This window comes from Primulina eburnea, chromosome 3, assembly GCF_022965805.1.
Source record: "Primulina eburnea isolate SZY01 chromosome 3, ASM2296580v1, whole genome shotgun sequence".
NCBI lineage: Eukaryota > Viridiplantae > Streptophyta > Magnoliopsida > Lamiales > Gesneriaceae > Primulina > Primulina eburnea.
The window spans coordinates 7,450,931-7,478,514 of NC_133103.1; the positions used below are offsets into that span (position 1 = coordinate 7,450,931).

General features: G+C 34.5%; 4 protein-coding genes across 9 annotated transcripts; 2 read left to right on the forward strand and 2 right to left on the reverse strand.

The window, feature by feature from the left end:
• The first annotated feature begins 1,397 nt into the window (after positions 1-1,397).
• LOC140825900 (NAC domain-containing protein 75-like) lies at positions 1,398-7,165 on the forward strand. Of its 4 annotated transcripts, none has more exons than XM_073187932.1 (7): positions 1,398-1,598; positions 2,026-2,294; positions 2,498-2,675; positions 2,946-3,535; positions 3,976-4,239; positions 4,718-4,816; positions 6,596-7,165. In XM_073187932.1, the coding sequence occupies exons 2-7, from the start codon at positions 2,169-2,171 to the stop codon at positions 6,695-6,697; spliced, it is 1,359 nt and encodes a 452-aa protein (XP_073044033.1). In that variant the 5' UTR covers positions 1,398-1,598; positions 2,026-2,168; the 3' UTR covers positions 6,698-7,165. The 4 variants fall into 4 exon arrangements, with proteins under 4 accessions (XP_073044033.1, XP_073044034.1, XP_073044036.1 ...); XM_073187933.1 differs by having other exon boundaries at positions 1,399-1,598; positions 4,721-4,816; XM_073187935.1 differs by having other exon boundaries at positions 1,399-1,598; positions 4,727-4,816.
• A 3,163-nt stretch (positions 7,166-10,328) lies between these two features.
• LOC140825901 (phosphatidylglycerophosphate phosphatase PTPMT2-like) lies at positions 10,329-13,437 on the reverse strand. 2 transcript variants are annotated; one of them, XM_073187937.1, is made up of 7 exons: positions 13,212-13,437; positions 12,818-13,104; positions 12,193-12,315; positions 11,758-11,851; positions 11,578-11,660; positions 11,406-11,495; positions 10,329-10,913 (listed from the first exon to the last, which is right to left on the reverse strand). In XM_073187937.1, the coding sequence occupies exons 2-7, from the start codon at positions 13,040-13,042 to the stop codon at positions 10,653-10,655; spliced, it is 876 nt and encodes a 291-aa protein (XP_073044038.1). In that variant the 5' UTR covers positions 13,043-13,104; positions 13,212-13,437; the 3' UTR covers positions 10,329-10,652. The 2 variants fall into 2 exon arrangements, with proteins under 2 accessions (XP_073044038.1, XP_073044037.1); XM_073187936.1 differs by having other exon boundaries at positions 12,818-13,437.
• Positions 13,438-19,937: 6,500 nt separating this feature from the next.
• On the forward strand, positions 19,938-21,661 carry LOC140825903 (uncharacterized). The gene has a single exon (XM_073187940.1). The coding sequence runs from the start codon at positions 20,137-20,139 to the stop codon at positions 21,346-21,348; it is 1,212 nt and encodes a 403-aa protein (XP_073044041.1). The 5' UTR covers positions 19,938-20,136; the 3' UTR covers positions 21,349-21,661.
• Positions 21,662-24,635: 2,974 nt separating this feature from the next.
• Positions 24,636-27,360, reverse strand: LOC140825904 (uncharacterized). 2 transcript variants are annotated; one of them, XM_073187942.1, is made up of 3 exons: positions 26,607-27,360; positions 25,454-25,818; positions 24,636-25,265 (listed from the first exon to the last, which is right to left on the reverse strand). In XM_073187942.1, the coding sequence occupies exons 1-3, from the start codon at positions 27,212-27,214 to the stop codon at positions 24,970-24,972; spliced, it is 1,269 nt and encodes a 422-aa protein (XP_073044043.1). In that variant the 5' UTR covers positions 27,215-27,360; the 3' UTR covers positions 24,636-24,969. The 2 variants fall into 2 exon arrangements, with proteins under 2 accessions (XP_073044043.1, XP_073044042.1); XM_073187941.1 differs by having other exon boundaries at positions 25,454-25,824; positions 26,607-27,359.
• Positions 27,361-27,584: the final 224 nt, after the last annotated feature.

Sequence of the window (27,584 nt, forward strand, 5' to 3'; positions counted from 1 at the left end):
ACATTGATCCGAAGGCTTCATCATTTATTTTTGACCGTATTAAAAGGACGCAACAAAAACCAACAAAATTTCGACTTTTTATTAATTTATTTTCTAAATTTACACTATTAAAAAAATGGCTGGAATTTAAAAATAGACAGAGTGTGGTGGTGGTCCATCGAGTATACTCCTGATCACTTGCCTTGAATATCAATCAACATTCTATCCCTCCTCTCTTTTATATCATCTCTCCAGCAGCCAGCAGGCCAGCCTTGCTCACTTATTCCCATTTATATAATATATACTTCAACATTTTATTTTATGAGTTTAAAAAATTAGGTATCGATTAATAATTAGTATTTATAACATTTGCAAGTGGTTTACATGCATAAAAAATAATTTTTTTCACATAAATATGCGAAAAAAATGAAATAAAATTTATAAGTAAAAACAGAAGATTTGAGTGATTTAATTTTCCATCTTTTTTCCTACACATTGTGTAAACAATATTGATGGCAAAGAATCATGATCAGAGCACTCCACAGCTCAAAACCCATGTGACTTCCTATCATTTTTTGGAATTCATTCCTGTTTTTATAGCTTTCTTTAGTTTATTTACCTTTTTTTGGCATGGTTTATTATTATTATTATTATTATTATTATTATTATTATTATTATTATTATTATTATTATTATTATTATTATTATTATTCAGCATCGAGATTATTTGATCAATTGATTTCGGAATGTATAAAAATTTAAAGTTTGGTGTAAAATGTCCCACTTTTTCACAATAAATTTTGGATTATCGTAGTCTACACCGTATTTTATTGTTTTAGAAATTTGGGGTCAATGTGGGACCAATCATCTACAATTTTTAATACTCAATAGAAAGTTTGTGACGTATTTTATGTATATCAAAAAATTTTAATAATCAATAGCAAATATACATAATATATAATATCATATAACATAGAGGGGTTTTTTAACTTCTTTTGATAAAAAAACTTTCTGATTTCGTCTCGAAAGATTTGACGGAACCCTACTTATTTTATTAACCATATTCCATAATTCATACATCATCGTATTAGGGCTTCATCTGTTGTCACGCCAATAGTTGCAACAGTTGATTTCCTCCGATGACTGCTCAATCAGTCAATTGGGCAAATCCAAATTTCTAAGTTGAGTTTCCTTTTTGGGGTGCGTATACAATATTTATATTTATAAATTAGTACACATGCCACCAATATTTCTTATAATAATAAAAAAAAATATTTGTTTTATTTGCAATCATGTATGGGTTCTAATTTTAAACATTTGAATATGAAAACATATCCTAAATAAATGTATTTTCTGTTGGACTAAATTTGGTTGGGCAGATTAAGTAAAAAACAGTTGGGGTTGCTGCGCTTTTGAGTGCATTCTTAAGTAACAACCGAGGCCCTTGCATTTTCTTGCTTTTGCTTTACCAGTCAAGAAGACTCCAACATACATACATACAAAGGTGTATGAATTAAAAAATCCAATCCAAAATCTCTCTTCTCCTCCTCTCTCTCACGCACAAACACCTAAAACACACACAAAACAGTCTACAAATTTAGCAGGGAGAGTTGTTAAAGGTATGATATAGGGCAGCTTGCTTTTCCTTTATCTCACTACTTGCTTCAGTTAAAGTAGCAGAATTCTGGCGTTTTTTGCGTGATTAAAGCCCCTTGATTTCTTTCTTTTTACCTTCCTCTCTTTCTGTTTGATTTTGTCCTAACCTCTCTGGCGTCTATATTTTAAATATATTATATTTTCGTAATATTTCATTTCCCTTGAAGCTTGATTCGTTCGTAACCTTTTAGTTTTAAAGACTTTCTTCAAGAAATCCAAGAATTTCATATGTTCATCAATTTTTTTCTTTGTTCCATGTCCATGGATTTATGTAGTCACTGATTTTTTATTTTTATCTTCGAAAAAGATGGTATTTTTATGTGTAACGTAAGATACAACTGCACGTACATGAATGGTCAAGTTATTTTTGTTTTCTTGATATTTAAATAGTTTGCTGAGGAGATTGAGAGTTTTGATTGGGCAAGAAGCTGGGTTGAGGTTGTTAATATATGGAGTTAAGATTAATATACAAGTACAGATATATAATCTGATGAATACGTAGTTTATAAAGAGAGGAGGTGTTTGTTTGAGCCATGAACAAGGGTACTCAGTTGGGATCTGTGAGCAGTTCTGATCTCATAGATGCGAAGCTTGAGGAGCATCAACTATGTGGATCCAAACACTGCCCGGGTTGTGGACACAAGCTTGAAGGAAAGCCGGTACTCGAAATTTCTCTAAATATTGAATATATTCTTGTCTTCATTAGCAAGATTTCGGAAAGTTATTAAATAATTAAAAACAAGATATGAGAGTTAAATATACTTTTTGCTTTTGATTTTATGGTTTTTAAGTCTTCCCGATTCCTCTCTTTTTTCATGTTATATTCAGTTCTGGTGATTGAAATAACTGGGTTTTGTTGCAGGATTGGGTAGGCTTACCGGCCGGAGTAAAGTTTGATCCGACGGATCAAGAATTGATAGAACATCTTGAAGCAAAGGTTGAAGGAAAAGAATCAATATCCCATCCTTTAATTGATGAATTTATTCCTACTATTGAAGGTGAAGATGGGATTTGTTATACACATCCCGAAAAGCTTCCAGGTCTGAACTACTCTCACCATATAATTTATTTTTTTAATCTTATAAATTTTCATTTAGTGTGTGTATTGGATACGGTAGCTTAATCTGCCATGATTCAAGTAGATAGGTTTTACTATGATATTTTCTTGGAAGATAAACAATTTTTCTGACTATGGTTGTTTTATTTATTTTTTTAATAGTCTCTCCTAGTTTCACTTCAAAGAAATTTAAATTTCAAGATTCTGTTGCACCTAAATAAACCTAATTTTGTTTTAATTTCTTTCTTTCTAGGAGTGACAAGAGATGGACTTAGCAGACATTTCTTCCATAGACCCTCCAAAGCTTACACAACCGGTACAAGAAAAAGAAGAAAAATTCAAACCGAATGCGACTTACAAGGTGGCGAAACGCGGTGGCATAAGACAGGCAAAACCAGGCCAGTCATGGTGAATGGCAAGCAAAAAGGGTGCAAGAAAATCTTGGTGTTGTACACAAACTTTGGGAAAAACAGAAAGCCCGAGAAAACGAATTGGGTTATGCATCAATACCATTTAGGCCAACATGAAGAAGAAAGAGAAGGGGAACTTGTGGTTTCCAAGATTTTCTATCAGACACAACCAAGGCAATGCAACTGGTCTTCGGAGAAAAGTAGTGTTAATGCCCTTTTAGGCGAGGGGTTAAGCGTCGAGCCAAATAGCCAGAAAGAAAGTGGCAGTGGGAGTTGTTCTAATAAGGAAATGATCCCCCAAAGAGACGAATTTTCAGCTGCCGCTGTAAATGTTGGTGCACCTATTCCATGTTATAGTGCTATAGATCATATCCAGCAATTGAAAGCTGATCATTTTAGCTTTCTTCCTTATAGAAAACCCTTTGACGATCAGGTATGTATAGCAAAATTTTCACTTCGTTAGCATATTAAGCTATTATTTAAGATAATATATACTTACAAAGTGTACATTTTCAAATGAAATCATTCATCATGTCATTTACAATTTTTTTTTGCATTCATGATTCATCACCACCAGCATTTTGTGATACGGTATTGTATTTCTCCCTCTGAATTTCTTATAATTCTTAAGTCAATTTTTATGTTTCTTAATTATAATCTATGGACATTACCAACACATTTTAAAATTAATCTACAAATATAATAATGCATTTTCCTTCTATATATAACATGACATGCTCACCATATTTCTTTTGTCTGTCCATAATGTGACAAACTAATGAAGCATGACTGAGAGGTTTCAGACCTGTAATGATAATTATTAAAACCAAATTAAAATAAACAGATTTTAATTTAGGGTGATTAATATTTCAGGCTGGAAATATTGGAGAGGCTTCAATAGGAAGGGAGGCACAAAGTGGCACGTGCGAAGCGCGTGACATGATGCACATGAGCCATGATCATCATCAAATCTCAACAGCATCAGCAGCTACAGCATATCACGTCAGCAGGCCTTCACATTCCATTTCTGCCATTATATCACCTCCACCAGTAATGCATCACACTTCCAGCATTATTCTTGATCAAGATAACTGCTTCCATGTTCCAACGATCATGCTCCCGAATGAAAATTTCCAGGTACACCTATATATATAAACTTTGTATAAACACACATACACAAGTAAATATATAAATCACGAATATCCAGCCTCGTTACATACTTTTTCGAATTCAATACTTTTGAGTTCGATTTTCTTCGAAAACTGAAAATAACAATCTTGCTTTTCATTTTCACATCTACCTTTTTCTGTTCTTATTATATACAACATCAGTATAAATGTCCAGTGGCTTGAGGTTAAACTAATAATTAATAAGAAAGATTATTCATTTAAAAGAAATTAATCAGTATCCAGCCTGTTTTATCATATGACTTTGTTTGTAATTTGTACTCATCGGGAAGTGATCAGAAATTTGAATGCCAGCGATATTGCTAACAAATATATAATCATATTGTTGACTTTAATAGTCCCTATCTTTTGCAGACAGTACATGATCATATACATGATTATGTTTTTATATTTGTCACAACTAAAAATTATTTATTATATTCTGTGAGCAGCAGCAGCAGCAGCAACAACATCATAAACTAGGAGGAAGGTCTGCATCTGGATTAGAGGAACTCATTATGGGCTGCACCTCAACTGACATCAAAGAAGTATGTATTTGAACTCTTCAACTTTTTGACCCTAAAATGCATGCTTTCTTAAATATGTGTGTGTGTGTCTCTGTCTAAACCACAACTACTTAGAGATTAAATCATGGAATGGGAAAAGGTATCACTTGCATTGTGGAAAATAAAGATATGATTAGTAATGTATAAATTGAAGTAAATCGAATATATTGTAGCAATATTTACAAAAATGTACATGAAAATAAATTTATATCATTAAATTTAATTGTTTTCGTGAATTATAACCGTTTTTGAGATAAAGGGAATATTATTTTATGATAAGGAGAGATTTCGATATCAGGCTAGCCAAACTATACTTGGAGGATTTATATGCGTTTTTCTTTTTCTTGTTTTCTCGTTTTATCTCAAAAAAATTTTGGGTTAGATTGACGTATCTTCTTTCCCGGATTGCCTTTAATTAGTCACTTTTAACTATCATAATGTCACCAGTTCTTACATTTTATTTTGACTTGCCAATTTTGAAGTTGAAACCGTGTCGGTTTTTTCTCTTTTAATTCATATATCATCGATGTCTGTGTAGTAGTAGTAGTAATAATAATAATTTATAAATGTAATATTGAATAGAAGAACCTAGAATATTAAAGGTACCTTAATTCTGTCTCAAGCTTATACCTAAGGTTCTTGATTCTTGACATTGGAATTTGGATTGGTAATAATCACAAAACCCATAAAAGCCATTAATTAATTAAGTATAATTTCGAATTTTCAAGGTCAAATATTTAAATTTTCCTAGCTAGTCTATATATTTCATTCAACGAAAAACTTTGGGAAAAAAACATAAATATTATGACATTTATACATTTTCCTATCTAGTCTATATATATATTTTTTAAAATTATTTTGATGAAAACTTTATTTGATTGTGTCTTATCACATGCATGTTAGGCAATTTATATCCATGCAACCATAAATAGAACATCGTGAAACTAAAAGCCGTCAATTGTGGAAGTTGCTGCAAGAATCCTCCTTTCTTCCACTTTTTGAACAAATAAATAAAAGTGAAGAAATGGAACTTAGTGAGATAATTCTTTTGTAAGGCTGCTCTCAATTTTAACTACTTACACAAAGAATATATAAAGGAATAAGATTGAAGATGACAGCTAAATCTACTTTACAATAGAACACTTTATCTAAATCCAAATACAATTTATTATTTAAATCTACGAGGAAGCATTGGTGTAAAAGCCAAGAAGGAGAATGACCCAAAAACTTTTCCATATGGCATCCTAGGAAGAGAGAATTCACATGCATGCAGCCGAAATGGCTTCAAAATTCCATTCATTTTTTTAGGTATACATTCAAAATTAATTTTATGGTTCTATATGGTTCTTTATCTTGCGTCATCTTTTTATTTCCGGTTTATAAATAATCACATAGCAGTTTTATCTCGATAAGTTTTACCTTTAATCACTTTTTATCGGAGTCCTGGATATGGTGTTGGGCGCATCAAGTCATGTCCAATGTACTAAAATTGTAACTTTTCATGTTAGAACTTAAATATGCATGTATCCCTTGTAACTTAAGTGGAAATTGAAGTACGAGGTTTAGATATCATGAATACTATTCCGCTATTACTTAGTTCAAACTTATATGAATATTAACTTAAATTTGAGTTAAGATCGAGATTCGAACATGTTAATCGCTCCCGAATAAAACTTGAACCCAGTTCGGTTTCACCGAAGAACGCGTAAATCAACCATTAGCTCATATAATCTAATTATCATATTTTTGTTGGAATTTCAGGAATCATCCATGGCAAACACTCAGGAAGCAGAATGGTTGAAGTACTCCACCTTCTGGCCTGATCCCGATAACCCTGATGATGATCATCATCATCATGGATAATTCTTTTTTTTTCTTTTTTCGATTTTTAGGACAAAAGAGAGAGATCATTGCCATAATCATTGCTATTCGAAACTCTTCTTTAATTCTGTTCATACAAGCGAATAGGGACCATGTATACCCATACATGCATTGTCCCTTTTCTATCTTTTGTCCAAATTCTTGGCTCAAACTGAAATAACTGTTGAACAAAACCCAAGATAGAAAAAGCACAGAAGAGAGAAAAGAAGGAGAAAAAAAGGGGAAAAGAAGTGTAAGACAAAGGAAGGCTGCAGTGTTTTTGTCAGATAGAAGAAGCCATGTATACCAATGCAAGACCGGCCAGCCTCAAAGTAAAGAGTTCACCTGCATGAAAGTTATCACCATGATGATTGCTATGTCGTCTTTATGTGTTTATTCTTATTATATTTGTTCCATTTTTTTTTTACTTTTTAGGTATTTTTGTTTACAAAATTCGATACAAATATTGAACGTCATTAAAACTTTATATATTTTTTTATTAGTTTTTTTGTTTTGTTTTGAAAATGGATATCATTGCTCAATTGTTGTTTAGGGACGCAACGGCTTCCCTCATATATATATATATATATATATATATATATATATATATATATATATATATATATATATATATATATATATATATATATATATATATATATATAATGGCTAATTGTATTGAAATTTGTGAATATCAAGTTTTAATTAATTTTATAGACATATACTTGTTTTTTTAATAAAACATTTTGACTAATATAAAACCTAGAATTATTATTTATTTTTTTCATTTTCCTAATTGAAGAAATAATTAGAAAATACAACATCAAGTACCAAAATGAGTAATAATCCCCTGTAGAGACTAGTATACGATACAATTCAACATTTTGTTCATTCGTCTTTGATTGTGTCATAGCTCTATAATTTGGGATTAGTTTTATCGTTGGATTAACCGCATTACTGATATTGACCCCAAAAAGAAGATGATAAGTATAGCTAGATCATCAACAGCCAACTAGCATACTGTAAAAATTGGGTAGGTTCGATCTATAGTCATTTGATTATAGCCTCTTAAAATGAGCTACTAAATTCATCGAGTTGTTTCAAATGATCAAAATGGCATGTTATTAATGGAATTCCTTGACGGCTATTTGTGAAATACTTGTTTGGCCAAGGGCTTCCAAATGCATCGTAAGCCAAACCGATACTCACAAATAAATATTCTTGGCTCCACCTCTATATATTTAGATCTTTAAGAAAAAGATATATACTTGGTACTACTAATGTATTTATATCTGTTAAGGGTTTTTTTATTATTATTTTCTTTTCGCATGTAATCAAGTGAATGAACGTAGTTTTTAATTAAAGGGAATAAAGACCACTGATTTTGAGAAATTTACACCATAATTTATTTGATTAAGATAATTAAGCAGCTTTAAATCTTGGGTTTATCAGAAACTCAGAGCCCTTTTATTAATAAAAAAAATTCAGAATCTCCCAACTCACAGGAATTGTCTGTGAACAAATCAAACCTATTATTAAAATGAAATGCTTGCATAAGTTTATTAAAATTTTATCAATAAATATAGTTGTATTTTATATCATATGAATGTACTCTCTCCTTTAACTTTAGAATTAACCTAAAGATTTTATACGAAACCGCGTCTCCCAAAGTGGCATCCAATGTATATATATTGTAAACTTTCAGCTCTAGAGATGTGTATATCTACAAATCTACATACACACATCATTAGATTCTTATGATAATTTGCGTGCATTGTAAACGTATAAATTAAATTAGTTTTTTGTAATACAAAGTACTGCAAGTTAGTATAATAAAATTGTGAATTGCCAATCTAAAATTCGTAAAAGAGACAAAAACTCAATCAATGAAATAATTACAACATTTGAAATGTTATAAAATGAGAGAGAGAAAATGAGCATTCATGTTTTAATTAATTATATGCTTATAATATCCAAATTAAAGAGAGGGAAAGAAAAGGGTTATAGAAGAATTAATGTGTCACTTTCCACATGCAATATGAAAATAATAATGATGAAATGTCGTGTTCGACATATAAAGTTGTTATTCATTTATTTGGCTTTATGGAAGATTTTTTTGTGCTTTAAAAAGGAGTACGTATTAGGGTTTGCACAGATTCGCGGAATTTAATATTATGTAGTGCAATGAGGAATAACACATGTACTTCAAATTCCTTTTTTCAGATTCTTCTTCACTAAACCACCTTATCTCATTAACAAATTTAAAACAAAAATGTAATTTTATTTTTTTTAAACGACCAAACTGAAAATAGGTCAAAATAAAGGACGATATAATATATATATATATATATATATATATATATATATATATATATATCCTTAAACCTTGACCGCTTTAAATGGAATTCATAACAAATCGAAGCTCGAAAATAAGAATGTTTCTTTATAAGTTGGAAACCCTTTCAATTTAACTGAATAAAACCGATGCTAAAACGTAAACTTTTTAGGATATGTTTGATATGAGTGATAAAACTTAAACCTTCTAGGATATGTTTAAATAAAAATTTAAAGTTTGGTGTACTAACTATTTCGTATTTATTTTGTAGATTTGCTACTCGGTGCGATTTTTCAGCGTTCCGTGGAAGCAAGCATATCTTCGCGCAACATCAGGTTTTAAAGTTTTTTTTTTACAGAAAATTTAATACATGATTTTAATTTTTACGTATTAGTTTATTTGTGTAAATTTAATACATTAATTTTTGTTTAAATTTAATATCTTCGCGGTGCATCAGGTGCGACTCTCGTTACATACCGTCGTTATATGAAGCGACGGTTTTTTTTAAAAAAACCACCGATTAATATAGCGACGGTTTTACTTATACCATCGCTAAATATAGCAACGGTTTTCTAACAACTGTCGCTTATTTTAGCGACGGTTTGTAAACGGTATTTACGAACCGTCGCTTTTTATAGCGACGGTGTTTACGAACCGTCACTTAATATAGCGACGGTCGGTATATAACCGTCGCTTATTTTAGCGACGGGCATTATAGAAACCGTCGCTACGGAGCGACGGTCTTCTTCATAAAAACCATCGCTATAGGCGACGGGAGTTGAAAAACCGTCGTTTTGAGAAAGCGACGCTAGGTTTTGTTACGACCGCCAAACCGTCGTTAAAACCGTCGCTTTTACCATTTAGCGACGGTTTAACCGTCCTATTTTTTTTTTTTTTTAGTGATTGATAAATCCATGTTTGTCTCATTTTTTATGGGTTCATTAATCATGAAGTTCATGATAAAAAAACTTATTTGGGTGAAAAGACATCACATTTTTTTGGGAGGATTGAGAATTCAATTCCTAAAATATAACACAAATTGTCATTTTACCCACATGATTTTTAAAACATTGCTAGAAATATCATTTTATATACCAAATTGTCATCAATGTTAGTTTAGGATATTTTTGTCTCATAAACAAAAAATATAAAATTTATCATTCTCATTAAAATCTTACCAAACAAAACATTCTTCATCATTACACATTATATATCCTTACCTTAAATTTTGTTATCAATCCAATTAGTTATTTTATCCTATAGACTAAACATAGCCTTAATATACTAATTTTTTTAGTATTTGTCAACTCAAAGTTTCATTGTTTATTTCATGGATTAGACCCGAGTCCAACTCTACTCGGCCAGGCAACCGAAGAAATATTCGGATCCAATACATGGATTAGACCCGACTTCACAAAATCAGTATACGAGCAAAGGATCCAAGATGAAATAGTAGTACTTGTAGTTATATACAAATTAAGCACCAAATCATACCCGACCCATGTTATGTACAACCGAAAAGTATCCTCTTTCTGTTTATTTATATTCTTATCATTTACCACAAGAGATTATGGACGTTTTTCTTGTTAGCTTGTTTGCAAAGATATGCTCCCCCCTCCAAGCTTAGCAAGCACGAGCCTCGGTTAGCTGCCTCGTTATCGGTCCGCAGCTACCTGAAACTTTTAACGATGAAAAGAGGCAAGACAACCTAGCCATCATAGGCATTGACATCGATATTCTTGGCATGGCCATCAGCTCCTTGCCGGAGATGTCGTTGCAAGGGCTATGATAACCTTCGAGATCGGCTTTTGTAATGAGCACAACGTCTCCTGAAGTACACATCGCCTTCGTGGCCATCCGCTGTTGCTCGTATTCTTGAACTGCCTGGAAAAGCAAGCAACTACGAGTTTTAAAGCATCCACATGACACAGAATCTTGTAAGTTGCTTTTATCAGCTAGAAAAAAATACAGTTTTTTGCAGGAGGCGGATCCAGCAAAGGGTGCAAGGGGCGTTCTGCGTTCGTCGCTCACAAATAAAAAGTTTTGAGATTTTATGTGATTTACTATAACTGCGTGTTTACATCCCATTTTTCTCCACGACCCTCTTGTCACGTTGTAGTAATCCTCCAACGTCAAAATGCAGAGACAAAGAAATGCATTTATGACAATGTGCAATCAACTCTTCCAACAACTTGGATGAATAATTCTCGTATGGCAAGTGTAATAATTCTCGTATGGCAAGTACACTTGCCATGGTTCTAGCAAAACCCACCATGCACAACGTCAATTGCCAGTATTCTAACCTCGTGGCACCTGTTTCTACCTCCTCCCCTAAATTCTCAGATCTGGGCAATTTAGCCCTGGTTTTGTGTATACCTTCCACTGGGATGGAGCCAATAGCACCCTGGGTCTTCTAGACCGAACATATTCAAGTGCGGCCACAGGACTCATATGCTTATATTCCACCTGCAAATCATGTTAAGGTGTTACGAAGGTCCAACATTGCCATTGTTACTTCTCAAATTCTGTGGAGAAAAAAGAACAGCACCAGATAACAGAGGACAATGGTTGTGCTCCGTCCCCGTCCAGCTTTGCAGTGCACATATGTTGTTCGACCAGTAGAAGCATTTTCTACGAGCAGCGTGAAAAGAAAGGCAAGTGTTGAGGATGGTATAATTACAAGACATAAGGCGGATATAAGGAAAATGGTGAAAAGAAAACCACTGACTGTGAATGAAATCTACAGCTCGATTAATGTCCACAAACGATGGAGCAAACATATAATCTCGGGTTGGGATTACAAGATGGTCTATTCCATGAGCCTGAAATAACAATGCAACAGGATGGTGAGTAAGAATAGAACACTGAGTGAGAAAGAGAATCCTTGGAAGTCAATTTGAACAAGGGGCCGGAGAGAACATCTCACACAAATGATGGAAGAATTCTAATTGTAAAAACATATCAAAGTTTTCAATAACAGAAATATTTAGAAGTAAAATTGCCACATAAAACAGATACCCGTTTAGGGCAAAAGAAACTGCAAACTCGTATAAATTAAACATAAATGTATGATAGCTTATAAGAAAAAGGCTTTAGAATAATCATAGCCTCACAGGCTCACACAATTCCAACATCCAAAGTCAAGCAGAGATAAATAACTTACATGGTACAAAGATGTCGGTACCAAAGTTTCATAGGGCTCGTTCAGAGTAATTACACCACCAACTCCAAGATGCTTAAGCCGAGGTACATCCTTTGGAAATGGAACGGCTCCAAGCAGGAGAAACTGAATACTCCTCACAGATGCAAATATTTAGACATATATCTTCAGTTTAAATATCCAACAGAAGATACATAAATATTTGGTAACCGCCATGATAAGGATATCATTGAAAGCGAAAATATATAAACCTCAAACTCAAGTGAGTAAGCATCATCATCGAGCGGTCATAAAGAGACGGCCACTATCAGGCAATTCTCCAACCCAACATGAGAAAATGCTGGAGATTATTTCTTACAAAATTAAACTAATTTTTACACCATCGGCACAAAAAGTCGCAATACAAAGATTGCATATTTGCATCAGACTCGAATCAAAGCTCTTGTGATTGTATTTTCAATATCACAATCCGCTAGCTTCGATCACAGGTACGCAAATTTAATGTTACGCACATTGCAACTCAAACAAAACGAGGTATGACAAAATTACTACCTCAACAATCAAATCTCAAAAAAACACATTGAAGAATTTTAGAGACTAATCCCTGAACCATGAAGCTGTGTTATACCTGATCAATTTGATCCCACCACCTGAACTCAGCTTGAATTTTATTCCGGAAGACGTTGTACAAAAGGGTCGGATAGAAAAGTATCCGAGCCCCAGCCCCGACCAAAGCCCTTTTGGCGTCGACCCGGACCGGGATCAGCCTTCTTTCCTTATCACTATTACTGTTATCACCGTAGCTTCTCTCCAACCCACCATCCATAGAATCATCCAATTCCTCGATCTTCATCGCAATCAATAGCAACACGAATTATCACGAAAACCCACTGAATCTATTTAATCAGGTCAAATCTACGTACGAATTGGGGATACAATCAAACGAAGCTAAAACTCAGCTGAGAAAAACGATGAATCGGGACTCGAAATCAAAATCAGATCATCAGAAATCGAATCCATACGTGGAGTGAATTCTAAGCAACGGCCCACAACCTGGAGATAATCGAGAACCGAAAGCAAAATCTGAATTAAAACTAGAATGGCATCAAAAGCGGGATCGAATGGAATCTAGATGTCTGAGTGGTCCCTGATCGAAGATCGTAGAATTCAGAAGAGGGTGCGGGAAGGAGTGAACAAAAAGTCAAGTGAATGGCATTAATGGGAGTGACGAGGATCCACTGATGGGCCATGCCACCATTTTCCTGTTATATATATTATTATCCATTTCTTATCCTTTTCCTTTTTAAAACTCATAAAATTTTACTCAATTGTTTTAATTGGAAATTTTTTTTTTTTTTAAATTCTATTATATAATGTATATAAATGAAGAAAATGTTTTATTAAATTGACTTGATTACCCCCGATTCTTTTAAATTCCAAATACTGGGCCTGGGCTTTTTCTAAGCTAATCTGGTTACCCCGATTCTTTTTATGGGCTTTGCACACACACATTCCTCATATATCATTGTTCCTTGTGCTTTATGTTAATGGTCGAAAATCATTCTTGATTGCTCTTTTAGCCCTTTTATTCTCCAATGTTTACTTTATCTTGTCCATCACAAAAACCAAAAATTAGAAAAAAAAATTGTAATCTATTAGTATTCAAATTACATGTAGCAATACGATTTAAAAAAAGAAAAAAAAACTAACTCATGATCATGTAAGTAATTGCTCCACTCTATTGTCTTTTAAGATTGCGACATGCACATGTAGAATAAAATTCGGGATATGAAAACAACATGACCTAATAAATGCCATATTGAAAAGTCTAAATAATATATATAGTTTTATATGTTACATACTTATGGTGTACATTTATGTGAGTATCAATGAGGTGTCGCACATTTATTGAATGTGATAAAATATGAAGAAAAAAAATCACATTGAATAAGTGAGTGACCCCCTCATTGCATATGTATTGTAGGCTAATTTAATTTACATTCCGAAGAATTCCATGAAATTGATAATTTTTTTGTGAAATTCGTTCATAAATTATAAGATAATATTGCTTTTTGTGAAATTTATTATAAGTATAGTGACTGTCATTTTAATTAAACAATTAATGAGAAGCGTTTTCCAGAAAATTATGTCATGTATAGCGCAATAAAAACCATAATATCTCAAAAAAAAAATAAAGATAAATAAAGTCGTACAACACTTATACTTACTGGGGAAAAAATGCTCCTAAAATTTTTTATGAATAAACATAAAATCGAACAGTAAATTCCGAAGTAACTATAAGTTTTAATGATGCGATCCTAATATTAAATTTATGATACTAGTTAAAAAAAATTTCATATGCAGATAAATGTGTAATATTGGCCATTTCATTTGGGTCGTTTTGAGTGAGACATCGCATGTTTACACGAATTTTGGTCTGCCATTTAGTCGTTTTGCAATTATCAAATTCTTAAAAGTTACACCAATAATATATATAATTTCACATTGCATATTAAGAGGTCATAAGCTATTGTTATATGTGGATCCCCTTGATTTCTACGAGGAAGCAACTTCATCGTCTTGTTGAATATAATAACTCTTCTTATTAAAAAGAGTCAATGTCATATGTTCGATTTTATGAATTATAAAACGTGTTATTATTGGTACTTAGATTGTAAAGTATAAGCGCGGAAGGTAATGACATCTAAATAATATACATATTTGTATAAAGTACAATAATGTACAATAGTGTTTCAATTAATCTAAGGTTCAACTACTAAAGTTCTAGTAATAAAACATATCTATATCCAAGTCCGGAATCACCACGCTAAACTCATCTTCTCTCATCATCTTCTGACCCCGATCTTGTCCCACCTGTTGTCATGCTCAAATCAAATCATAAAAACAGGCTATCATAACTGAAAGCAATAACAATGGGTTTCATAGTCTATGAACCCCATTCATATACGCATGCAGTTCTAGTCAAATCATGTCTAAACTCGACTCAACTATAACTCTAGGGATCCCGGTGTGAATAAGACGTCAATGGCTGTCACCTACTCAACCGATCGTGGTAACTGTACGTCTTATTCCTAGACTTCGGCCATGGCTGTATCGTCGTGCTACAATCGGAGGGTGTCTGCTCCTATGTACGATACACCGAACGTCTAGAAGTCTGACTGAGCTGTCAAGACTTTCCTATCTTAAATGCAATGTATTACAATCTGTAAACAAAGCATAAATATCTTAAAATGCAATGTATAACAATCGGTAAACAAAGCATAATATAAACAATAAAGCTAGTATGTGATTTTTGCTGGGAAACTCAAATAGGATCTTATTTGAGTTGTGTCTTCCCGAATATCACATGAATTATACCTTTGTCGTCCCGGTCTGACGAAGACGAAGTCTCGAAGTCAAATCTGTCCATATCGACTCTGAAATGACAATATCGAATACGCTGTATTAGTGAATAACTCAATATACAATCTGTTCTGATCAATACTCAACTCAGTATATAATCTGATCAATATCTGAACAAAATACAGTCTGATTGATATCAATGATATCACGATATAATCGAAATCATAACTGAATCTGATCAATCTAATTCAACTGATGTTTAAACGGCATAACAACACAGTCTCGCTACCCCGTCAGTCTAAACATCACAGATATAATATCAGACGTCGTAATCAATAACAATACTAGTCATAATCTCCATAACAATACAAATCTGATATGAAATCTCAGTCAAATCAACTCTGAAAATCATAACAAATACAGAAACAATCTGTTCTTCAATCTGACTTCAATTATACGATGTCTACGGTAGCAGAAACACCATATTTGAATCATATTCAGTTCTGACAACATCATAAATTCAAAACATGTCTAAACGTAACAAAACTTACGTCCAGTTGTAGCCTACGTTGATAGGAACACAGTACCGAAGTCGGATTCAAAATCGAACGGACAAATTCTTCTCAAATTAAATTTCACCCGAAGATTCCCTCGGTTTCTCTTTCTTATTTTTGAAGAACAATTGCTTTTATATATATATATATATATATATATATATATATATATATATATATATATATATATACACGTTGCACCTCCAAAAGACAAGTGGCTTGATCATGTTTTGCATGACTGGCGCATATGCGCGCAAAATTCCGCGCATATGCGCCGAGAGCCTTAACCATGCCCCCGTGTTGCTCGCGCATATGCGCCATCGTTGTCGCGCATATGCGCCAATCACTCTGCCCAACCCGCGCATGTGCGCCATCTCCGTCGCGCATATGCGCCGATGCCTCTGGACGTTACGCGCATGTGCACGCAGTGGAGTCGCGCATGTCCACGCAAGCTTCTGTCCTCCTCGCGCATGTGCGCCGATACATATCGCGCATGTGCGCGGGGCTCCTTTCTTGGCACATTGTCAATTCGTTCCACGACTCTCCCGGTCTAATCTGTTCCATCTATAATCATCTCGATTAATCAATAAATCATTCCAGATTAATCTCAGATTACGGTAATAAAATCTCGGGCATTACATTTCTCCCCCTCTTAGATCTGAGTTCGTCCTCGAACTCATAAACATTCAATTCAGATATATCAGAAAAATGTATACAGAGTTTGAATCTATCTCAGATTTCTAATTCCAGTCTGGAATAAGAATTCTCTATGTATAATATCATAATACTTCTCTAATTCTTTCTGCTAGAATCAATCTCGCATTACTGGCTATACAACATCTGTATATATCAATCTATAGCTCATGACATATCAGTATTATTAGCTATTATCAATCTATTATCCTCAAATCAAGGATATCATTCCCCTACCAACCGTCATCATCCGACGTTGGCATATAAACCGGTCAAATCTGATCTGTATTCATTCTTTTCTACCTTCTCTGCAAAAGAATTCTGTAGTATTCACTGTATAATATCTTGTCTGTAACTATCTCATTACCCATCTGATAATCTGATAGTTATAATTATACAATAATTCACACAATGACAATATGTCATATCATCTAGTGCTAACCTCCAGCATTACAGTTCTCTGGATATCTTCCAATATCTGGATAATACACTCTGACTGTCTGTCAATCTGTAAATAATCTGCAAAATAACTTATGGTATGATCTGCTATAATTGCAAACTTGATCAAAATCACAATCTGATATAGTCTACTTCTACATTCTAGTCACTCTGACTATGTTCTGACATCAATCTGTGTCATTTATTTCTGTTTGTACATCATCTTGTACAACCTAATAGATATAGATTGAACAATCTGTCATTCATAATCATATCATATCACAATCCGGAAAGTATTATAGGGGTCTCAAAACGAAATTCTTCGAAATATACTCCCCATGTCGAATCAAAAATATACAAAATCTGTAATAAATCTTCTGATTTCTATCTTTCTGTCTTCTTCTGTTGGCGATTCAGACATATCAGTATAATTCTACCAACATTTCTGTACAATTCTATCAAAACTGATTTAATCTGTCTATATCATACCTGTCTGTTCGAATCTCATACATTCTCAATCACAAATATGATAACTGAAGTCACTACGGCGCATTTCTGACACTATCTGTGATTTCAGATTCAAACTATTCGGTATAAACAATCAGTTAATAATGAAAATTTAAGGAAAAATACCTACCTGGTATTCGGCTCTGATTATAAATATCAATTCTGTTATACAACTCTGAAACATTCTGATATCATGACACAATCAGTCTAATATAAAACACAAAATCACATATCTGTTTCTCTGACCGATACTCTGCTCTGATTATCGAAATACTGTTCTGACCACTCTGATCACGTTTCTGAACTGCTGAAATTCTCGAATTCATTTCTAGTACCCGCTGAACTGTATATACTCTCAACGGTTCATAAAATCTGTATCAATACTGATTCAGAATAACAATAATTTATACTAATCTAGTAAATATATAGGATTGTAAGTTCTAACAATACTATCGATTCTGACAAATCAATCAGATCTTCATGCCATTCTGATCAACTGCTATATATCATCTGCAACTATAATATGTTCCCCAAACAATACAATCTGTATAAAATACTGATCTAGAAGCAATAATTCTCAAGCAGTTCAAAACACAATCATATCAGATAATCTGTCAACGCATATAATATCAATCTCTGACAATTCTGACATTTCTGACTTTCTGATCTTTCTGATATCGGTATCTGACCAGTCACTGATCACAATATCAACTGTCTCAAAATCAATCAGTATACTAACATCAAATATCATCTATTCTGAATAGAATCTGTTTCAAACAAAATACATATCTGAACAATTTCTGTATACAAGAATCATAATTCTCAGAATATTTAATATGATCTTTCAAATATTCTTTCAATTCATTTTGTATCATTCTGTATAGTCAATACCATTCTGTACTAAATCTACTATACAAACAATACCTGATCTCAATTCAATTCTGAAATTTATCTTTCTGATATAACACAATTCTGAAATCTTATCTAGGCAAACATCAGCCAACTTGTATAATACTGACCAATCTGTCAATACTAAACTCGATTTCAGTGGATCTACTGAATACATAAGGATGCAATCTGCTCCTTTCTGTAATAATCGAGTTATATACAATACAGATATCAAAGGAATTCTAAATCTAGAATCCTTACTGTGAAATCTCTACTCATCAGCCATATCTGGTTTGAATCCTATATTCTCCTAAAAAGGAATCTATAACAGTTCTGTACTTGTTCAGCATATTTATATCAATAATGCAATCAAATCATAAAACACAAGTACATCAGAATCTAACTCGATCTCATTCTTATCTTACTGTAGTATATAATATGTCACCGAAATCTCTGATATCAACATTTTCCTCAACAAGCTAGGAAATATATAGAAAAAATCTATTAAATTTATTTATTATAATAAATTTACAAGTTTTAATAAGAATAATATATTTTTCTTTAAATATATAATTTATTTTTAATGAAAATTTAAATGTATAATTCATATATATTAAGCTTGTTTAGGTTCGATAAAAGCTTGAATAAGCTCGTGAGCCAAGCATACATTCGTTAAATAAAGCTCGAGCTCGGCTCGATTATAAACGAACCAAACTCAAACATTCAAGAGTTCGGCTCGACTCGACTCGACTCGATTACATCCCTAGTAATTTGCAAGCCACTTCATATATCCATGATTTAGCTAGTGAGTGCATGCACCCGTACGTAGAGTAGTGATCGTGGAAGTCTAAAAAATTGGGTTATATCCACCATTTCGAATCATGAGATAAAATCACTAAATCCCTATTTATAGGATTTATTTATACAGTATAATAATTTTTAAATAATCATTTGCCCTCGCAATCCAAATGAGTCCAAAGTTATTTTTGCTTCCCCTGTTCTGCATGTGAATAACTTTCATCCAAAACCCCAATATAAAAAAACTAAAAAAAAAATTATCAGATATTATTAACCCAACAAATTTTGCTTTGCATACCATTCGAATGAATAAATCCTCAGAAAGGAAAAAAATTGTATTTCATATTAGTTTATTTAACTACATAAAGTCACAATTTATTTCTGGGAGGATTTTTCTTATTATTCGATCTTATTTAAAATATGGTCTGAAGCTTGATATTTATGGTAAAATGGATTGAGTGATGGACCATGGAATTACAAATTTAGTACTATAGTTAATGTGATGTAACTGACCCTAGTGGTGGTTCTGCTTTTATCTCTGCGCCATCAAAGGCTCGAAACATTCGAAGGCATGTAAACAGTAAAACTGAATTCCGAACCCATTAATCACACCGGTCTTTGTCATCAATTCAGCAACCGAATCCGGATATCCTTCCAGCAAATCTCGTCAAGTAGCTAAAAACATTTACATTTCACCATAGAGCACATGGAGACTAGCTGGCTTCTTGCGTTTATCCTCCCAATTATTGTTACAGAAGCTGCACTCGCAGTTATTGTTGGCGAAGGGGTCGGCATTGCCGTGGGCGGCGGAGGTGTGTGGATTGGTGGAGGAGTCGACCCTCCGAAGAACAACCCTTCAGCGTCGAGTCTCAGCAGAGCTTACACTGCGCTGCAGACATGGAAATCTGCGATTACAGATGATCCCAAGGGGATAATGGGTTCTTGGGTTGGCTCAAATGTGTGCTCCTACAAAGGGGTTTTCTGCTCGGAGACTCAAGATTTCATGGGGAATCCCGCGGGCAAAGTGGTGGCCGCCATTGATCTTAACCATGCTAATCTTCAAGGTGTTCTGGTTAAAGAACTGTCTTTTCTCACAGATTTGTCTCTTCTCCATCTCAACAGCAACAGGTTCACTGGAACTGTGCCATCATCTTTCAGGGAGTTCGAATCCTTGACAGAGTTAGACCTCAGTAACAACAAATTTTCGGGCCCTTTTCCCACCACGGCTCTCGACATTCCAAATCTCCTCTACTTGGACCTCAGATTCAACTCATTCTCAGGCCCCGTTCCCGAGGATCTGTTCGACACCAAACTTGATGCAATTTTCCTTAACAACAACCAATTTGATGGTGAAATCCCGGAAAATTTAGGCAACTCTCCAGCTTCTGTGATTAACTTAGCAAACAACAGGTTCACAGGAACAATCCCTTTCAGTTTGAGCTACATGGGGATAAAGGAAATCTTGCTCCTCAACAACCAACTCACAGGCTGCATACCAGAAGGGGTTGGCCTGTGGACTGATTTGCAAGTTTTAGACGTGAGTTTCAACACGTTAACGGGGCATCTGCCCGATTCTTTATCTTGTCTGAGTGAAATCGAGGTCCTCAACTTTGGAAACAACAAATTCTCCGGGACTTTACCGGATTTAGTATGTTCTTTAAGGGCACTTTTGAATCTAACCCTTTCAGCAAATTTCTTTTCCGGGTTCAGCCAAGATTGTGACAAATTGTTGTTCAGAAACGTGGGATTTGATTTCTCTTTGAACTGCATCCCTGGAAAGGAACTCCAGAGACCTGGAACAGATTGCTCAGCGGTTCCTGGGGGTGGATTGAGCTGTCTTAGGATCCCTTCACCTAAGCCTCTCGTTTGTGGGACATTGGTGGAAGCACTGATTAACAGTGCAATTTCCAATCCATGATCTATCCGAAATTAATGTCTTTTTTTATTTGAACAATTTGGTGTTGGCTCTCTCATTAACTGAGGGTGTCATGACTCAGATTCCATCGACTTCTGGTGATGAATTAATTTGTACTGTGGAGTCCCCGAATTTGTATTGTGCCTTTTGTAAAACATTTTTTTGAAATACACACAAACTATGGCTGTTGCTATACATTTTGGTTTTGATGATCGGAAGAGTTTGGGTTAGGAGTTTTTGGCACTGTAAGGTTTAAATTTGTCATATTTTTGAGATATTATTACTGGAAAGAAAATTAATTTGGAGATTGGGTCTACTCAAGTAGATAATCTTTGCAGTTGTCTTGTGTTATATTTTTCATGGGAAAATTTTGATGTTTCTCACAACTTGTGATTTGTCTCCAATCCAGTTTATCTGTTTTATGTTCTTTTAGTTCGTATCGCATAGTATATGTGAAGTAACATAATAAGAAATAAACTATAAACTAGTTGGAAAAGAAAAAAGAAGGATCAGGTAGAAAATAAAAACACTTTCACATGAACTAGAATGTCCGAAATGTAAACCATCTTCCATGAATTCGAACCTAAATCAATATTTCGTTTCAGTTCCAAAATGAATAAAAACTCGCGAACTGGTTCATTTGTGAAAAATAGATTGTTATAAACATAACATATCGTAGAAAATTGCTTATGAAACAGAGTAGTTTTGGAAAAAATTATTTAGAGAAAGTAAAAAATACGTTGTCTGAATACTGCTGTAAAGTTTTGGAGGGACCTTGCAAAATAGCATCACATCGGCCTTAAAAGGAGCCCAATCGCTGAAAGAGCTGGTAGAATGACAAAAAAGGATGAAGATATTATGTGCCCCAATGAAATACGGTTGTGGAATGGGGGAAGAGGGAATTCACGTCACCGTGGGTTAAATTTTAGAGTATGTCTTTTTGTGAGACGTTCTCACGAATCTTTATCTGTGAAACGAGTCAATCATATCGATATTCATAGCAAAAATAATATTTTTAGCATAAAAAATAATATTTGTTCATGAATGACCTAAATAAGAGATATTAATAAGATATATTAAGGCACACAATAAAGTTTTATAAAATTATGGGCTAATGCTCGTTATTAAAGTAAATTTTAGAGATATTCAATATTAAAGAAACTTTGAATTAATTAAGAGATTTTATCTTTAGGCAAAAACTTGTATGAGACGGTCTCACGGGTCGTATTTTGTGAGACGGATTTTTATTTGGGTCATCCATGAAAAAAGTATTACTTTTTATGCTGAGAGTATTACTTTTTATTGTGAATATTAGTATGATTGACCCGTCTCACAACATAGGATCCGTGAGATGGTCTCACATGAGACTCACTCTTTACATTATACCGACGATGATCACCAAGGTCAATAAGATTTACTTCAACTTATCATTCTCTCTCATTTAGGGATGACAACTTTCCTCACGGGTTTGGGGCCCTGCGTGGAAAACCCGAACGGGGATGGGGATCCCCGATTTTTTCGGGTTTGGGTTCGGGTTCCGAGATTTTTTTAAATCCCCGATGTAGTTCGAGACGGATATGAGATTACTATCCTCATCCCCGAAATCCCCGAACCCGCCTAAAAAATAATATCAATAATAAAATAATAGTATTGTTAATATTAATAATATAATAATATTTTTAAAATATTAATAATCTTATTATTATTAATATTGATATTGATATATTAATATTATCTCTAATAATAATAGATAATAATAATTTTTGGTTTGAGAAAATCTCCGAATTCGTCATCGTTTTGCAATATTAATATTTTTGAAAAGGGGACGGGGACGGGGATAGAAAGTTGATCCCCAAAGTTCCGGGTTTGGGAATTCTCCGAACTCGAAAAAGCGGAGATCAGGACGGGTATGAGGGTGGGGATGGAATTCGGAGATGGAGATGGTATCAATTAATATGTATCACTATACTTATAATATGTATCAATAAATTTCACAAAAAGTAATATTATCTTATAATTTATGAACAAATTTCACAAAAAATTATCAATTTCATGGATTTCTTCGGACTGTAACTTAAATTAGCTTACAATATATGTGCAATGAGGTGTCACTCATTTATTGAATGTGAATTTTTTTTTCATATTTTATTACATCTAATAAATGAGTGATACTGGTACTCTTATAAATATACACACTATATATGCAACATATAAAACTATATATATTATTTAGACTTTTCGATATGGCATTTATTATGTCATGTTGTTTTCATATCCAGAATTTTATTCTACACATTTAACGGGTATACTCTTCTTATTGACCATGACATACCCATTAATTATGCTAAAAAACTTAAGGTTCAAAATAGATATACTCGACCTTTATTCGAAGTTCGAAACTTTATTCTAAGTTCAGTTCAAACCAAGGATTGGGCTCGAGTTCGGCTCTACTCCTCATGTCCATCTCCAACAGTATCGATCAGCTGTTGCTCCGGTTTCTCCGCTGTCACAAATTCCTGTTCCGGTTTCTCCGCTTCCGTCGTCAGTTGGTAATTTTTAGTTTTGGTTGGTGGAATTTCAAGAAACGATGTTTGAAGATAAAATATACCAAAATTTCAATAATTTCAAAAGAACGAGCACTCACTATCTTCATACATCCATCAAGATGGTTCATATACTTGCTGGAATATTTGTATCTGTATGTAACATGGACCATACGGTACTCCATGTGATCAATACCTAAGGGAATAAATATTTGGACACGATTCAAAGGTAAGACCACAATTGTCGGTAGTGAAGAACCAAAACTACTGGTCTAGATTTTGAACCCAGCAGGACACAGGTTTAGTAGCATCAATATATAATCACCAGTATCCGCATATAAGAACCCAAACACCGTCCATGTAGATTTTTTTTTTATCAATGTCTTTCCAACAATGCCCAAAGGTGAGCTGCCTTCCTTTCCCAGCCAACTTAATATTTATAGAAATAATTTTCCCTTCGTCAGCAGCATTGATCGAGAGAGAGTTCCATTGGCCAAGAAGACAATCCATGGTCATAGACTCATAGTCAGCGTGCCGGAGAAACCCAACATCAAGGAGTCAGAGACACGATAAGATATCGTGAGGATAGTAAAATGCGCTACTTCCAAATCAGGAAAGTTTCACCATTTTTAGCTGATATGAAAATAGTTGGCATTTATGTGGGTTGCCACTATATACATGCAAATAAAAAAAGATCTCCATTGTCCTCAAAATTGTAGAGCAGAAACATATAATTGAATGCAATCGAATAAATAAATAACATCTCAAAATATTTATACCTTTACATTGTCATCCTGTGATACATCAGCTCACTACAGAATACTTCTGATTTAATGAAGAAATATACATATATTATCAGGTTAAAAATTTCCAATCTCTAAAAAATAATTATGAAAGTTACGGCACAAAATGTGGTCATACTTTTATCTACAAGATTGAAAATAAACGAAGAATTCTTGAAATAAAATTAAGGGCGGAAGATTAACTTTAACATTATATCTTCCAAGCTCAAACCAAGAGTTCTCCGTAACTCAATGGCTTTCACTGCAGATTTCACCAAAAAATATTTTGCAAGGTAGGTTCAAGAAAGTGACTCGTGTTCCTCGAGACTAAACTCCTTCCGCAGTTTACATGAAAAGAGCCGACAAGCATCCATGCTAAGGTCTATGGCTGCTGCAAGAGCCACAAACAAGGCCGCATCGGCCATACATGTAACGTGCTGCACGCCGACTTGAACCATTGGTTTACTGCATTTTCCCTCGCCTTCCACACTTGACCCCATCACGAATCCACGCGTTGGCAATAACAAGCTCAATCCCGATTCTTTTCTGGTGTTGTCAATGCAAAATTCGCCACCATTTTTCACACACATAGTACCTGATGGAAGTTTAATTTGAAATCAGTATAAATATCAAGGTTCAAAAAACTTAGTTAAACATTTGATGTTCCTAAGTTCATACACAAAGCTAGCATTAACAAATTATAGGTTCAAAATGACATTTTCATGTAAAATGTACATGCAGCAGTCTTGACTCTTGTGCCGATCAAATTTGATAAAACAGTACCTTCAGCGATAGGGACTGCACTAGTTAAGCCATTGTCGCTTGCGAGCTGGAATTTATAACCCAAACCATCGACTGGTCCTCTCTCGCGCCAAGCCTCGAGACGACCCCATGGCTTCCAGCTGCTAATCGAGACTCCTTCCGGTCTGAGGATAAGCCAAGCACCAGGATTAGAACGAGAAACACGATCAGAGCCGGGGGACGACGGTACAAAGGGAGTGATCATAGAGGCTGCTGCAACAGCCGAGCCGGATAAATCGTAGATGACTATCATCCACCCTTTCCGCTCCCGGCCCTGCTTGTCCCTGTCTCCCGAAAACGTTCTCATCCATCCTCTGTTGTTCATGTTAAAATCCGAAGGAAGGGATCTGGCACTGAGGAAGGAAACTTTGTGAATTCATACAACTTATAATTTTATATCATAGGGTTACAACATAATAAAATTAAGTTTGGTTGAGCAAAAAGTTAAGCTAAAAAAAACAAATCTTTGCACATGCAAAGAGAATCAATGGCGGTTGTCTGGTTGACATCACAACTACCTAAAACGAAGGACCCTCTATTTGACAAAAAACAAAATAAATCAAACTGAGCATTTGCAAGATAATTAATTACTATTTAAAGCAAAGACGGAATGCGAAATATACTTCTTTGCCTTGTGATCAATGGCAACATAAATTATTCAAGAAATTTCAAAATGTTAGGCACACCTAAACAATGACAGAAAAATTATAAGGTTCGTCCAGTAAATTGGTCTGATTTCACTTTTAATTTCGTTTTACTACAAAAACTTTGAGTCTTTTTTGTCTATACCAGACATATAAGCAATGATCGAAGTCACATGCACCACCAACATCCAACACTACGTCAAAATTGCGACAAAAACTATTAAAGCGAAAACCAAACTTTATGTGGCGAAATTTATAATTTTCCAGAAAAATGATAGAATAAAATGAAAGAAAAGGAAATATGAAAAAAATTAAAAAATGTATATATAAACCAATCAAAACCAGCGAATTCCAGGGAAGAATGATAGAGAAAGGGTGCATGGCGGGTCCTATGCTACGCAACAAACAAAGCGAACTCCGTCAGCACCTGGTCCACGTTAGTAAATGATACACAAAATTGGCTAAAAATGCGCTGGATTTGCATCACTCACCGTGACCTATTATTCCGATCGGCACTGAACTTGCAGCTGAAAACCGGCTGCCTTATATTTCCCTGGATCTGAAAAACAACCGGGCTGCACTCGGGCTCACTCCCGAACTGGAACACGAACCGGGGATCCGGTTCAGACCGGACAGTCACATGCAGCCTCGCCACCGGATCCCCTCCGCCGCCGCCTCCGATCTTCATCCACCCATTCTGATAAACACAGTTCCTCGTCTCCGCAGTGCCAAGGTTCACACACACCTTAACGGACCCTAGCAGCTTCCCACCGGAGACCCCACAGGTGCGCCCCATTCGCCCGGTGAAAACCGAGATTTTGACGTAAACGGGTTTGCATGAGAGGCGGCGGAGTGCGTCGGTGTCGAGGTGGAAGCCGACAGAAGAGGATGAGATTAATTCAGTTGCATTGGCGGCTGCTGGCCGGGAACCGCCGCAGAGCGGGAGGAGGGCTGTCTGCGAAGGGAAGTTCTTGATTTTAAGCTTCGCGTAGCATGGAGTGGCCGAAGGGTGAACTTCCGATCCGGCTGGTCTGGTGGCGGAAGGAAGATTAAGAGCTAGAGATTCTACGATCAAACGAACAAACGGGCATGGATCCATTTTTATGTACGCAGCAATTTTTAGTTGGTGAATACAAATAAGGAAAGAGGGCAGAGAAGTTAAGAAGAGTGAGCTTTCGGAAAATTCTAGGAGTGAATGTGTAATGAATGGATGTGGGCGTAGAGCTTTGTGAGCTGTTTCTTGTGTTTGTCTGCAAACTGTATTTCTTTTATTTCTCGGGTGGGTTGGGCTTTGGGAGGAAGACTTCGTCAATCTCTCGCAACGATATAATAAAATGTCAATTTATCGTCAATTAAAATTGGATCTTAAAAAAAATTACTCATGTGATATTATTATGGCAAAACCACTTATCATTATCTTTTATTTGGGTCATCCATGAAAAAATATTATTTTTTATGTTAGGATTATT